A 15,509-nucleotide genomic window follows, 5' to 3' on the forward strand; every position below is an offset into this window, starting at 1 on the left:
TCAGCAGCTTAGCTAGGGGTGGGTCACTGCCCGACAAATTAGCACCAGGCATAGTGCTTAAAGTGAGGCTATAGTGCGGGGATTTTGCGATCTGGTGCATGGAGTCCTGCTGCTCCCAATCTCAGCCTCTACTCTGCACCCCCTTGGACACAGGCTCTGCCACATGGGGCAGAACCCAGGACTGGGAGCAGGAGTCCATGTGCCAGGTCACAACACTACTCAAATTTGGCCCAGCTGCCCCTCCATGATGTCAGTGGGGAAGGGACTCCGCCGTTACGCCCCCTACCCGCAGCTCTGGTTATTGCCAATGGCTGGAGGGGTGAGGGCTGGCCACAATCCGATGGGCTGTGGGAGCTGGGAGCCAATGGGAAGGCAGAAAGCAGGACCACATGGCATGGAGCTGAGTCCCATCCTGCATGAGTGACGGAGAGGGAGCTGGGTCAATGAGTGACATTGTGACCTGGTTCATGGGCTCCCAGTCCCAGGTTCTGCTCCCTTCCCCATTGATACAGGCTCTGGCTCCATCCCACCCCACTCTGGTTACTCCCTCCCCACTGGCAGAGGTGAGCCCTGTCCCCACCCCCAAACTGGAAGCCGGCCAGAACCTCAGTGGCTCTCAGCTCCCAAATAAACAATTGGCCAATAGGAAGGCGGTAACTAGAGGTGAGTGTCATGGACTGGAGCCGGCACCTGTGTTGATGGGGACGCGGAGCCAAGCACGGTGGTCTGAGGCAGTAGCAGCTTTACTAAAGACCTGTCTTAATCTTTACTCCAAGCCCTGTGCCTGGTGCTCAGATTTGGGTGGGCCTGGGTGCTGACTGGGAGGGCTGTGGCCCACTCAGGCCCACCCATGGCTGCATCCTTGCTTAGCCCCTCTGAATATTTTCACAGCTGCCTATGTCTCTCAGCATACAGGGCATGCTAGGGGCACAAGGAAGCATCACCACCTAGCTTGGCTAGTCTTGAGGAGTGATGTGGGGGAGGCGATGACAGGCAAAATATAGCTGGGGACCGTTGCAGCCACACTTTAGGTTGATCTCACATGTTGGTTTCAATGGCACGCTGCTGATATACACTAGCTGAGGATCTGGCTAGGGTTGCCAGGTGTCTGGTTTTGAACCGGAACGCCTGGTTGAAAAAAGACCGTGGCAGCTCCGGTCAGCACTGCTGACCGGGCCATTAAAAGTCTGGTCGGCGGTGCAGCGGGGCTCCCTGCCTGTCGTGACTCCACATGGCTCCTGGAAGCAGTAGCATGTCCCCCCTCTGGCTTCTACATGTAGGGGCAACCAGGGAGCTCTGCACGCTGCCCCGCCCCAAGCCCCAGCTCTGCAGCTCCCATTGGCCGGGAACTGCAGCCAATGGGAGCTGTGGGGGCAGTGCCTGCGGATGGGGAAGCGTGCAGAGCCACCTGGCTGTGCCTCCATGTAGGAGCTGGAGTGGGGACATGCTGCCACTTCTAGGAGATGCCTGAGGTAAGTGCCGTCTGGAGCCTGCACCCCTGATCTCCTCCCATGCTCCAACCCCCTGCCCCAGCCCTGATACCCCTCCCTACACCCCAAACCCCTCATCCCCAACCCCACCCAGAGTCTGCACCCCCAGCAAGAGCCCTCACACCCCCCTGCCCCAGCCTGGAGCCCCCTCCTGTACCCCAAATCCCTCATCCCTGGCCCCACACCAGAGCCTACACACCCAGCCAGAGCCCTCACTCCCCTGCCCCCAAACTCCCTGCCCCAGCCCGGAGACCTCTCCCATACTCCGAACCCCTCATCCCTGGCCCCACCCCAGAGCTCATACCCCCAGCTCGCAGCTCCCTCCCACACCCCAAACTCCTCATTTCTGGCCCCACCCTGGATCCCACATCCCCAGTTCATAGCCCGTACCCCCTCCCACACCCCAACCCCCTGCCTCAGCCCAGAGCCTCTTCCCATACTCTGAACCCCTCGGCTCCACCCCTCCTGTACCCCCTCCTGCACCCCAAACTCCTCATCCCTGTCCCCACCCCAGAGCCCGCATCCCCAGCCGGAGCCCTCACCCCTTCTCGCATCCCAAACCACTGACTCAACCTGGAACCCCCTCCCGCACTCTGAACTCCCCATTTCTGGCCCCACCCCAGAACCCACACCCCCAGCTGGAGCCCTCACCCCCTTCCGCACCTCAACCCCCTGAGCCAGCCCGGTGAAAATAAGCAAGCAAGTGAGGGTGGGGAGAGCGAGCAACAGAGGGAAAGGGAGATGGATTGAATGGGGGATGGGCCCTCAGAGGAGGGGCGGGGCAGGGAGCAGTGCAAGGGTGTTTGGTTTTGTCCTAGTACAAAGTTGGCAACCCAATATCTGGCCAATAGCATCCAACTTGCATCCATAATTGTACTCAGTATCTGAGATCTAGAAAGCCGGTGGTGTTAATGGAATTCCCTAAACCTGCATCAGGTTACAAAAACTGTCTCTCTGATCGGCCCAAATAAAGAAACACACTGCTTGATGCTTCTAAACCAGCATACACGCCTTGGGCCTTCTACTATTCCCATTTCAGTTAATAGGAGCAAGATCTGGTCTTCAGTTTGCTTCCATGATCTGAACAGATGGATAAATGACTTGAATTATGTGGTGTCTTTCCCCCCGCAATAGGCATTGTCACATCGGGAATGAAGTTCTTTCTTCCTGACAAATCAAGAAACCGGAACCTCAAACAGCTATCTGGTATGGGGAATCCAGCAGTGCAGTACCTAGGAAAGGTGATCTGTAAAAATACTCTCCATTTTAAATACCTCTGGTCCTTGACTGTACCATGCCTGAGTGCTGTTGTAATCAGATAGTGCTTTTGAAAGCTCAATAGAGCCAACATAGTAAGAGCTTATATTAGTTAGATATTCCGGAATTTAACATGTTCATGCTGAACTGGTGGGTACAAAAATCAACTTAGAACATTCAAAGGGCAGATAAAAAGCTCGTGGCGGTTCTATTAATATGCAGATTATACTAGAGCCTGATTGAAGAATAAAATATAATTCAGAACAACTTCTTTCAATAGGTTAACCTAGCAATGAATCACTGCAAAACTGGATTCGTGCCCTTTCTGCCTCGTTCTCTCACTTCATGCCAGCCAGGAAACAGAGAAGCAGGCTACATGCTTCAGATGAGCGTGTATAGCTCAGCAGGCGGAGGGCAAGGCGGACTAATGCTGGCTGCTCTTCCTGTCCTCTCCTCCTGAAGTTGATCAAGCAAAAATCCCTACATCATCCCTAATTGACGAGAGAGGGTCCAATTCTGTGCTGATTCCCACCGATGGCCACGTGGGCGCTCAGGGTGCAAAAAGAGCAGAGTTTGGCCCACAGGTGCCCTCATCATTCACAAATTTACTTCCCTTCCTTTCAAACCTGCGCAGGCATCACTTGATAACTATTCCACCAGGCTGTGCACGACTGTGTCAGCCACCGCACATATAGACAATAAATGGACATTCTCCACACCCAAGAGATTATAATCTAAAGTAACTCAGACTATATTGTTGTATAGTTGTATGCTGTTTTGGAGAGTGCATTGTAATTACACTGATATATAGAACCATAGAAATGTAGGGCTGAAAGGGACCTTCAGAGGTCATCAAGTCCAGGCCCCTGCACTGAGGCAGGACCAAGTAAACCCAGTCCTAGACCATCCCTAATAGGTATTTGTCTAACTTCTTCTTAAAAACCTTCAGTGATGGAGATTCCACAGCCTCCCTTGGAAGCCTATTCCAGAGCTTAATTATCCTGATATTAAGAAAATCTTTCTAAATATCTAAATCGCCCGGGCCTCAGATTAAGCCAATTACTTCTTGTCCCACCTTCAGTGGCCATGGAGAACAATTGATCCCCATCCTCTATACATTCTTTATATAAAATCATGTACAGTACATTGAACACTCTGTACTAATATTTTAGTACAAGGCCAAATTCTGAGTTACACTTATACAGCTCCGTACAGAGGGTGGTCCAGGGGCTAGGGCACTAGCCTGGGGACCAACATTTAATTCCCTGCTCTGCCAAAGACATCCCGCGTTACCCCGGGCAAATCACTTAATCTCTCTGTGCCTCACTTCCCCCTGTGTAACTAAACAGGATTTGGCTCATTATATGTATGAAAAATGACTTCACTCTATTTATATTGCAGTGCAGACCATAGGTGCTTAGCTTTGGAACAGCGGGCGAGTGGTCAAGCTAACGAGAATATGGAATCGGTGACAAACAGTTGTAGAGGCTTTTTTTTTTTTGCTGAATTAAGGTTTAATTTAAAGAATTTAATTTTCTAGCCTAAGTCGGAATTCCTAATTATTCATTTACAAAAGTTAGCTTCATAGTTCCAAACTCTTGCCTAGATAAGCTGATGTTTGTGGTGGTTTGACAGCTGTTTTTATATGGGGGGAGAATAAGCTGAGGACGGCGGCGTGATCATGTAATAACACTGAAAATTTCTTTTTAGCTAAAGAAGCTTCAGCTCAATCCATGTGGTAACGTAACCTCTGCATAATAAAACGACACCTAATCTATCCAAATAAAAGCTATAATTACATAGTTTAAGTGTTCACGCACTGTAAGTTATTAAAAAAATACATATTAAGCCCAAAAGGACCATAATATTGATAGCCTTCAGGTTCAAGAATTGTGTGATAAATTCATGTATTGCAACAACTAATGGGAGTATAGCGAAGGCATTTTTCATTCAGTTCAATATTACAGTGTTGGTTACTATAAACTTATTGGCAGTCACCAAATTACATTATTGTAAGTGGTTTTATAAATTCCGTTTAGCTGAATATAGCGGCAGTTAGATCTTGGAAGAAATGCTTTACTAGTTGTAAGACAGATCCTATTAGAAGTTGTGGATATCATCCATAAATAGAAGACTCATTCTACTAAAGACTGACCAAAATAACTTCTTCTTAGATGCAGCTGCTGCCTACAGGATATACCCACGCAAACAAACAAAACCATTACCTGGTGTCAAAACATTCAATAGTTAATGTACCTGAATAAGGTTAACAAAGTCAGATTTGTTTTGATCGTCTTTTTGAACTCAAACTCTAGTTTAAGGGTCTTGTAGAACTTCAAATTCCACCAGGTTTAGCCACTCCTACTTATGATGTTATATAAGCATGCATCTGGTGAATTGTGAAGCATGAAGTTGAAGGTATAATGAGACATCCTGCAGTATGTAAAAGAGGAAGGATTGTCCTGCGGCGAAGGGGTAAGCTTGAGGGTGATATTTTGTACTGTGCATCTAAAAGGAGCAGCACAGAACTTGCTGCCCAGGGGAGGGGGCTTTAAGCCACCTTTATGCATTCCCAATCCTGAGCTGCATTGGGGCCTGAAGAGGCACCCCAGTGTGACTTATAGAATCATAGGACTGGAAGGCACCTCGCGAGGTGCTCCAGTCCTCTGCATTCATGGCAGGACTAAGTATTATCTAGACCATCCCTGACAGGTGTTTGTTTAACCTGCTCTTAAAAATCTCCAATGATGGAGATTCCACATTATGGCCGTCTCCTTCGGTGCCTGTATTAGAGGAATTCTCTCCCAGCCAGAGCTGCGACTTTTAAAGCCCCTTTTTACTCCACTCTGGCTGTCACTGTTACCTGGTGTAAAGGGGCCAGAGCAGAGGGCCAGGATCTCACTCTAGGGGTCTGGAGATCCATCAGTTGTCTCCTGCTCTGCGCAGACATTCTATGGACAAGTCATAGGCTATATTTGTGCCTCAGTTTCCTCATCTCCAAAACAGGGATAATATTTAGCTAATAGTGAGAAGAGTTTGTAAAATATGTAGTGAAAGGCACCATGCTGGCATGCACTTACTAATTCTAACCCTTGTGAGATAGATTGCATAATATACTGCCTCAAATCATAGTCCGCTCTCACATCCGGGCCCTCAGCCTGAGCCGTGTATAGAACAAGGGAAAAGTGAATGAACTGAGCATATTGTGAGGCATTTAGCCAAGGACTAATTGCTCTCAACCGCCTGAGAACTGCAAGGAATGCTTGTGGAGAGTTACCACTTTTATATATTTTTTTCAGTGTGATTAATTGTATGCGTTTATCCAGATACCTGTAGTATTCCAAGCCTGATTAGGTAATCAAACATATCATTTTATACAGGATATTTAATAAAATATTATAACAATATCTCACAAAAATGAACCAAACAAGTACCATTATGATGGAGGCTAAAATTCCGGGATAAACATCCCAGCTTTTGGGCTTACAGGATCAACCCAGCTATTACTGTCGTAGGGGTAACCCAGATATCATAGTCAAAGGCTTTTTCAGAGCAAAGTTTGCTAATTTTAACAAAGTCCTTTTGCTCTGCACTGATCCCGAGGCACTTCTGAAGGTTTGCTTAAAGCAGCCTGCAGTACTTTTGCGGCATGGACAAACATCTTCTATAGAATGGGTCGAAGCCCATTTCATTTATGACTAAACCAAATGCCTGTCTGGAGCCTCTGAAACTGAGAGGCTACCGTACTTACCTACCCACGTGCCACAGTTTGGGGACTAGATTCGTAGCTGGTATAAGCTGGCCTAGCTCCGTGGATTCCAATGGAGTCACGCTAATCTCCACCAAGTGAAGGTCTGGCTCTGGGCGTTTAAACGAGGATACGATGGTACCATGGCATTGAATCCTGAAGACTAAGAGACAATTAGATTTTTCCCCCTTCCAATCCTTGACGTGGATCAGGCAGGCCCGATAACATTTTGGTTGGCTGCCTGCAGTTCTATATAATTGACCACCACACTAAATGAAGGGGACACCCAAGAGTCTCCTGGCTTTCTCTGCTCCCACCGAAGCCAACAAAAGTGTGATATCACCCCTCCAACAGGATCCACGATCCAGGATGAACTTCTGCTGCCAAAGCAGCATTTTATCTGGGTGTGCTTTGCTTCAGGAGCAACCAAGTCCTGATTTGTCCAGAGAGCGTAAAAAAAGCAGTCACCAGAAATCCCCCGGTGTTCATCCAGGGTCAAAACACCCAGAAAACAGGCTAATCAAGTGCACTCGGATCCTCCCTACCCTCTAGGGTTTTCCTACATGGGAATAAGATCTGTCTTGACCTACCCCTAAAGTTTTGGTTTTTAGAGTCCCATGGCTTCTTCGCAATCCTTCTAGAAAGGGCCTAGCAGTGGTAAGAACCATCTGTGGAATATCAGGCATAGAGGTATGTGGCATAGAACTAGAAGAACTGGTTCTCCATCATCTCCTGCAAGAGGCCCCAGTTTAGAAGGCATGCTGGGGCCAGGAGTGGATGTGGTTGTGGTATTCCTACATCTCACCTAGGGTGACCAGATGTCCTGATTTTATGGGGACAGTCCCGATTTTTGGGTCTTTTTCTTATATAGGCTCCTATTACCCCCCACCCCCTGTCCTGATTTTTCATACTTGCTGTCTAGTCACCCTAATCTCACCTATTGTTTGCAGAACAATGACGATAGAGACTGTTTCAATCAGATCACAAGTTAGCGCAACCCACAGGGCAGCTGTAACCTATGCTGCTTGCTGCACCAGTACTATATAAGGGAATCATATTGCTCTCTCCCTTGGTCCTTGCGTCGGGCTCAGCACTGGTGCAGGGATGGATCGGGTCCATAGTCTCAACACATGTACATTTCCTCACTACCAAATGCAAAGATATTTCATGTAAACATATATTGTCTTAATTCTGATCTCCCTGACTTTCCTTTGACTGTTACAGTTATTAGTCTTGCTCTATCAATGAGTCAAATAATAAAGGGAATAACATATTGTGACAAAGTTCCTGCTCTACCTTGGTGGGTCTTGCGCTTATTGGCGGGTTTGCTCACCTTGGAGCTTCACGGCAGCCCTCAGCTTGGCCGTTTTTCTGAATTCATAGTCCAGGTCAACTCCTCCTGTGTCTGACCAGGAGTTGGGAGGATTTGGGGGGAACCCGGGCCCGCCCTCTACTCCGGGATCCAGTCCAGGGCCCTGTGGAATGCAGCTGTCTAGAGTGCCTCCTGGAACAGCTGTGCGACAGCTACAACTCCCTGGGCTACTTCCCCATGGCCTCCTCCCAACACCTTCTTTGTCCTTACCATAGGACCTTTCTCCTGGTGTCTGATAATGCTTGTACTCCTCAGTCCTCCAACAGACCGCGTTCTCACTCTCAGCTCCTAGTGCCTCTTGCTCCCAGCTCCTCACACGCACACCACAAACTGAAGTGAGCTCCTTTTTAAGACCCGGGTGCCCTGATTAGCCTCCCTTAATTGATTCTAGCAGCTTCTTGATTGGCTGCAGGTGTTCTAATCAGCCTGTCTGTCTTAATTGTCTCCAGAAGGTTCCTGATTGTTCTGGAACCTTCCCTGTTACCTTACCCAGGGAAAAGGGCCCTACTTAGCCTGGGGCTTATATATCTGCCTTCTATTACTCTCCTGTAGCCATCCTGCCCGACCCAGTCACAACATGTAATTATCCCATGCATCATTTGGGGAATATGTGCAATGGTCCAGATCCTCAGCTGGTATAAATCAGCATGGCATCACTGATGTCAATATAGCAACACCACTTTACACCGGCGGAGTATCTGAACCAATAACACTACTTTATACAGTGTTACTTCCTCTAAGGATGATGATATTCCTATACCTAACTACATACACACAACAAAAAGACAGCGGAAAAAAATGAGGTTATCTGAAACCAGCTTTTCAAAAACACTAATTGATAGGATTTCATGGGAAGCCCGAATTGGTTTGCTTGGAATCAGTTAAGATGGCAAAGAAGATACCCAGCTTGCAATAAGAAAGCAACAGAGATGCATGTTATCTTCCCAGCCAGAGCGTGATCCTGCATACCCTGTCGCGTTGTGGTAGCCAGAAGTAATTCTCTCTCTGGGATCTAATGGCAGCCTGAACAAAATGGCAGATCATGCTGCCCCACAGGAATGCAATCATGTTATCTTCTGATAATGCAGGAGACAACGTGTGTCACCACTAGGTTTGTGGTGACAGTGATGGAGCATTTGCCTAGGCTGCAATCAATTACTTGGACTTAAATTCACTATGTCTAAAACCCACAGCACAGTTTACAGAAAATTATGATGGAGACTTAGAGATATATGAAAAGAATCCTGTCTGTAGCACAACTTGAAGTCTGCTCTTTGAGCATGTGCGTGTACAGAATGTATTATACACACACTGTACTCCATATACTGTGTGTGTGTATTACACTCCCTCGTATATATCATGTATGTGTTTTACATATAATGCACACACACAGTATAGTATAGTCATTTTAAAATAAACTTGAGCATGCTTGATGGAAGGACGGATCAAAAGCCTAATCCCGCCTGTTTTATTCAGATGACTAATCCCATCGAATTCCACAGGATCCCTTGGCTGAGTTAGTCCAGCAAGATTTGGCCCCAAATACAGAGTTTTCTTTTCTTCATTGGATACAAAAGCATCTGTGTGTGTGTGTGTCTTTCCCCCCCCCCTTTCTTATGTGTATACAAGTATAAAGGCAATCTTTTCTACTTGCAGCAAAAATAAAAATTATTGGGCTGATTTTCAGCTGGGCTGCAGCTCTCATGGGCTTCAATGGGAACTGCGATTGCTCAGTGCATTGGAAAAAAAACAGGCCATATTTTAATATATATAGTATATGTAAAAATTAGATCCACACCCCTTCTGCAGAGATGTTCGTATAAGATTTACAATGCTATGTCTGCTTTATAATTTCACACGGCAATTAAACCTTTACACGCACACGCACACACACACATACACACACACACACACAGACTCAAAAGCTAATGCTTCGATGCTAGAGTGACCGACACTATAAATATCTAAGCCAGCTATGCAGGCAGCAAGACCGCTTTTAATCCATGCAGTGCACACCCATATCTGGCATCGTATCGTGTTGTATGAATAAATAACGAATACACATGCACACCCTTCTGCGTCTCTGCTACCTGCGCCATTTCAGTAACAATGTCCGGTGTCGGAGAAAGACACAGGATGAGGAACAGGCAGGACATGATTAGCTGAAAGAGAGAGAGGCTCCGGCAGTGAAAGCTGCTGCATGTCGGAGCAGGTTCTTCCCAGCTGCCAGGCGTGTGATCTGCATGTCTAATAATGAACAGATTTAGTCAGTCCATCACTTCTGGCATCAGTCCCTTACCTTGAAATGCTGTAGTTGAAGTATCTGGTCCTCAAGCTGTTGTCTCTTGCCTTCTATTTCTGTCTGCCTTTTCCTTTTTGCCTTGGGAAAATAAAGAGAGAGCACGTCAGAGCGATGGGTGCCTTAAGGACTGCAGATTCTTAAAAGAGAATTTAAGCAGCCAAGCACATCTGTACAGATGTCACCAATGCCATCCGCACAGACATTTCACCTGCTTCTCTGGCTGTGGGTATGCAGACAGCAGCATCCTGGCAACATGTCAGCTAAGGACCTGTTCACCGAGCAGGAGAAATTTTCCTCACTAACATTCAGCCATGGGAACAGCAAGTGAGTACACAGTCCTGGAGGGGGGAGAAACCCAGGCATACTAGCTAACAATGGAGTTAGAGGGACACAGATACCCGTGTGTGTATTTACCTATATTCTACAAGGTCAACATTAACGCTTGCTTGGTGCAAAGAATGACAATAACACTGTAAAGAAAGCGTGTGCTTGCATAACTGATAAAAGAGGGATAATACTAAGATTACAGACTACATCCTTCTCCCATTGGAGTCCGCGGTAAGACTCCACCTGAGTTCAATGGGAACAGCTTCTCTTCAAAGCACTGTATTAACCCACCAGCTGGCTTCAATGCTGAGGCATTTAAAACACAAATGAAAAATATGTACTTTAAGCACTAATTGGCACCCTTCTTGGCAATCTTAGCAGAGAAAGCCTAGGACTGAGTTGACTGAATCACTTTCTCTCCCTTAAAAGGGTTCCACGACAGCAGAATTAATCCAAACGTGAGGGGCTGTGAGTGCTTTTCAAAATCTCACTCACCCAGACCCTGGTGCTTTAGCAGGTCTATAGATACAACATCCACTTCAGCAGGTAGTGGATCCTTCCTTCCCCCTACAGCAAGGGACTACCGGCCTCCTCTTCTCAATCCCTTGCTGTTGCGAGGCAGCCACTGATAGCCTCTTCCAGCTTTCCCTCACACCATCAACTGAAGCAGGCTCTTGGCCCTTTCTTCTGCCCCTCCTTCCACCTGGGTTGCTTCAGAGCAGTCCCCTCTTCGCAAATACATTGGGCAATGGGGAAATTGAGAGGAGATGGATGCAGAAAGACACAAATGCCCACACATTTTTACTGGGTCTGGTTTTCACATCCCTCCACCTGTGAAGCCCTATGTTTTTAGTTACCATGAGCCCAACTTCGCAAACGTTAAAGGAAGCCACTAAAAACTTCGAAAAGTGACCTCAAGTAGTTTTCATATACCAAAAAAAAAGTCACAACTTTGTATCTTGGGGCTTTGCAGTGACAGACACCAGTTCTGGGTGTCCCACTGAGATCGTGGGAATTCTCCTCTTTCCAGTGGTTCACACCTCTCATTTCTAGCCCTGCAGATATGTAGACAAAAGATGCCACTTGCCTGGGACTGAATCTTGCCCATCCTGGACCTTCAACAGGGGTAATTTTGAGGAAAATGTCCATGTTTATAGGGTGGAGGAGAAAACATTTTTGTAACAGGTTGATTAAAAAAAAAGAAAGCTGCTTGGAACCACTCAGGGGTTTCAGATGTTAAAACAAACCCTGAGAGAGCTGGATTAATGAATAGAGGGCAGATAAGGTGGTCAAACAATTATGAACACTATATAAGTGACTTTGTAATTTGTTACATAGTTATCTCCTCTACATATTTAGTGAATTGTATTCCTACACACACACACAAACTTAAGTATATTAGGGCTGGTCAAAATTTTTCTAATTTTTTTTTAATGAAAAACTAGGTTTTTACTAAATAAAATTTCTTGAAAAGTGCCTACTTTCTGCAGAAAATTTGATTTTTTAATCAAAAACATCAAACACCCATCGAAATACTTCATTTTATTGCTGTGGTGCTTCATGAGAATTGTAGTTCATTTTCCTTCCATCCCCATTCTCCTCTATGATCTGGGCACCCCAGCTAGACTGTATCTCTCAAGATGCACCATGGCCTGGGATTCCCATGATGCAAGTGTCTCCCTTCACAATGGAAAGTAAGGTGCATCGTGGGAGATGTAGTCCAATCAGGGAGTCCAGCCTACAATGAGATCTGGAGCATGTGCACCCAAACTAAAACTCCCATGATGTACAGCAGTGGGATATCCAAATTGTAATAGTTACATTTATGGGTGAAATATTTTGGTTTCTGATTTTTCACTGAAAAGTAAAGATTTTCCACAGTAAAAAAGCCCATTTTCTGAGCAGTTGTAGAACATATACATACCTGCATTATCTATAACATATGACACAATGAAAGAAAGAGGATCTGATTCCTATGTACACTGGTCTGGCAATGTAAAGGAGCCTTAAAGTGAGAGTGTAAATATAACTTACACCCACCATATGGCTCCATTATTTTGCCAGCACAATGTAAAAGAGTTTTAGTGTAAACTAAAGGAATAAAGGGAGGTAATTAGGGGAGTGGGAATTTCCAGAAAACTGAGTAGCTGACTGGAGACTTTCCTGACAATGAGATTTGTCAGGCTGTGGGACAGTCTTCCAAGAGAGGTGGTGAAAACCCCACTCTTTGGTACTTTTGAAGCAGTTGCTCAAAGCACTAGAAATAGGGTTGCCAACTTTCTAATTGCAAAAAACTGAACACCCTAGCACTGCCCCTTCCCTGAGGCCACGCTCACTGTCCTGCCCCTTCCCTGGGCCCTGCCCCCCGTTACTACATTCCCCCTCCCTCAGTGGCTCGCTCTCCCCCACCGTCACTCACTTTCACTGTGCTGGGGCAGAGGGTTGGGGTGCGGGAGGGGGTGAGGGCTCTAACTGGGGGTGCTGGCCCTGGGGTGGGGCCAGAAATGAGGGGTTCAGGGTATGGGAAGGGGCTCTGGGCTGGGACAGGGAGTTGGGGTGCTGGGGGGGGGTGAGGGCTCCAGCTGGGGATGCAGGCTCTGGGGTGGGGTCAGGGATGAGGGGCTTGGGGTACAGGAGGGGGCTGCAGGCTGGGTCAGAGGCGTTCAGGATGTGGGAGGGGGCTCTGGGCTGGGGCAGGGGTTGGGGTGCAGGAGGGGGTGAGGGCTCCGTCTGGGCATGCAGGCTCTGGGGATGAAGAGTTCCGGGTGTGGAAGGGGGCTGCAGGTTGAGGCAGGTGGTTTGGGTGTGGGAGGGGGTGAGGGCTCTGGCTGGGGTGTGGGTTCTGGGGTGGGGATGAGGGGCTCGGGGTGCAGAAGGGGGCACCAGGCTGGGGGGTGGAGCACAGGAGTTCAGGGTGTGGGAGGGAGCTCTGGGATGGGGTAGGGGTGCAGGGGGGTGAGGGCTCCGTCCAGGGGTGCAGGCTCTGGGGTGGAGCCAGGGAAGAGGAGTTTAGGGCGCAGGAGGAGGCTTCGGGTTGGGGGGGGCTCAGGGTTGGTGTGCGGGCTTACCTCTGGTGGCTCCCAGGCAGTGGCGCAGCGGGGGAGCTAAGGCAGGCTTCCTGCCTGTCCTAGCTCTGCGCTGCACGCTGGAAAGGCCAGCAGGTCTGGCTCCTAAGCGGAGGCATGGTAGGTGGTTCTGCATGCTGCTCTCGCCTGCAGGCATCGCCCCCGCAACTCCCTTTGGCCACGGTTCCTGGCCAATGGGAGTGCGGAGCCGGTGCTCAGGACTGTGAGGGCTGTGCGCAGAGCCCCATGGCCCCCCCGCCTAGAAGCCGGAGCTGCTGGCCGCTTCCGTGGTGCAGTGTGGAGCCAGGACAGGTAGGGACTAGCCTGCCTTAGCTCCACAGCACTGCCGAATGGACATTTAAAGGCCCGGTTGGCGGTGCTGACCAGAGCTGCCAGGGTCCCTTTTCGACCGGGTGTTCTGGTCAAAAACTGGACACCTGGTCACCCTAACTAGAAGACATATAATACATACAGAACAATCCCATATTGGCAAAGAGATGGACTAAGTCGTCTTTTCCATTTCTAATTTCTGTGATAATTACATGCCACAAATATGAACTTACATAGTGCAGGCTCCTATATGTACCCATTTTAATTTCATGCACCTTAAATGTTGCCCATATAAAATCTGCACTGAGTAATTTTGCAACTACCTGAACTGTGGCATGCAAATACCCATTTGTGTCAGCAAATGGGTGTGCACAGAAAATGTGTGCATACACTTTTGAGAAGAAAAAAAAAGGCCCTTTATATAAAGTGATATCCACTGGAGATTTTTTTTTCTTCTCTTTTTGCATAGAACAAGAAAATGCATGGCTCAGGGGTTACAAAAAGAACAACATTCTTCATGGCCACTTCTGGCAATTTTGAGCAGTGGGGAAATAACATTGTAGCTTTACAGAGCAAGGGACTCATCAGATCCCATTCGGTCTTAAGTTTTTTTTGCTAAAAGAGTCTGTTTGTCTATTGTCTATTTGTCTATAGTAGATTAAAATGATTAGAGCTGCCTCTATTAATGGCAACAATATTCTAATAATAAGGATAATTCCCCCTGTTCTTGTCAAATGGGTTTTTCCTGTTCTGATTTGATTTGATTTGTGTGGGAGTTTGAATCCTGTTGTTCTGAAGCACCATGGGCTAATCTGAAATACCTACTTCCTAACACTTAATTGACCTATTTTTTTACCCATTGCGAAGAAAGCACTTAATAAAATATATGATATAAATCACCAAGGTATTTTCATTGGCTGGTTGTGTCATGCCTTATAATGGATATGACAAAAACATAATAAAACATAGATTAAAAAATGTCTTTTTTTTTGTTAAGAAAGCAAAGCACTGAGAGTATTTCCCCCTCAGGCAACAATAGAGTAGGCACTAAAATACTTGAACTACTTACTAACTAGTGGGCATCTGTGGAATTAAATCAGAATATTAGTCATGTTTCCACCTGCTCGGTTTGCAGTCAGCCTCACTGCGTATCTCCTTCACCTGGTCTTTCACTATGGACTATTGGGTGAGGTACCTCACGTTAAAAATATTTTTCTTTTTAAGATTGTATGGCTCAGGGGGATTGGTAATTGGACATAGGAGACTGTCACCTTTCGGTCACTAGTTCAAATCCAGCCCAGATTGCTCACAGTCAATGATAGCTGTTACCATAGCATAACTATTCAGTGGCTCATGTGAAATGAATTTTGTGATGTTGATCCAGTTCCTAGTGGTGAGCAGGTTTGCACAACACAAAACCCACCACTATAGTACATTGCCTTGTCATATAATGTACTTCAGTGATATGGTTAATAGTAAAACATTTATAATAAATTTGATCACAAGTGAATGATATTTAACCATTTGCACTGATGTATATTTTATAAATGCAATATTCTGTAGTAGTAATTGTAGTCAGTATGGTGGACCCCAGTTCTAACAAAATGCGTAACAGTGA

The 15,509-nt window shown here is 46.9% G+C and overlaps 1 protein-coding gene across 5 annotated transcripts in view; it reads right to left on the minus strand.

Annotated features, from left to right (window-relative positions):
* The window catches only part of PALM2AKAP2 (PALM2 and AKAP2 fusion), a 386,485-nt gene that overhangs the window by 304,871 nt on the left and 66,105 nt on the right, over nucleotides 1–15,509 (minus strand). For 4 of the 5 annotated variants that reach the window (XM_043547587.1, XM_043547583.1, XM_043547585.1 and 1 more), the window contains exon 2: nucleotides 10,167–10,247. In XM_043547587.1, coding sequence (XP_043403522.1) covers nucleotides 10,167–10,247 — 81 coding nt within the window. Of the gene's footprint in view, nucleotides 1–10,166; nucleotides 10,248–10,377; nucleotides 10,429–15,509 lie in introns of those variants that run through there. The other variant, XM_043547584.1, reaches the window with a different exon arrangement.

The sequence above is a fragment of the Chelonia mydas genome, chromosome 5 (genome assembly GCF_015237465.2).
Source record: "Chelonia mydas isolate rCheMyd1 chromosome 5, rCheMyd1.pri.v2, whole genome shotgun sequence".
NCBI lineage: Eukaryota > Metazoa > Chordata > Testudines > Cheloniidae > Chelonia > Chelonia mydas.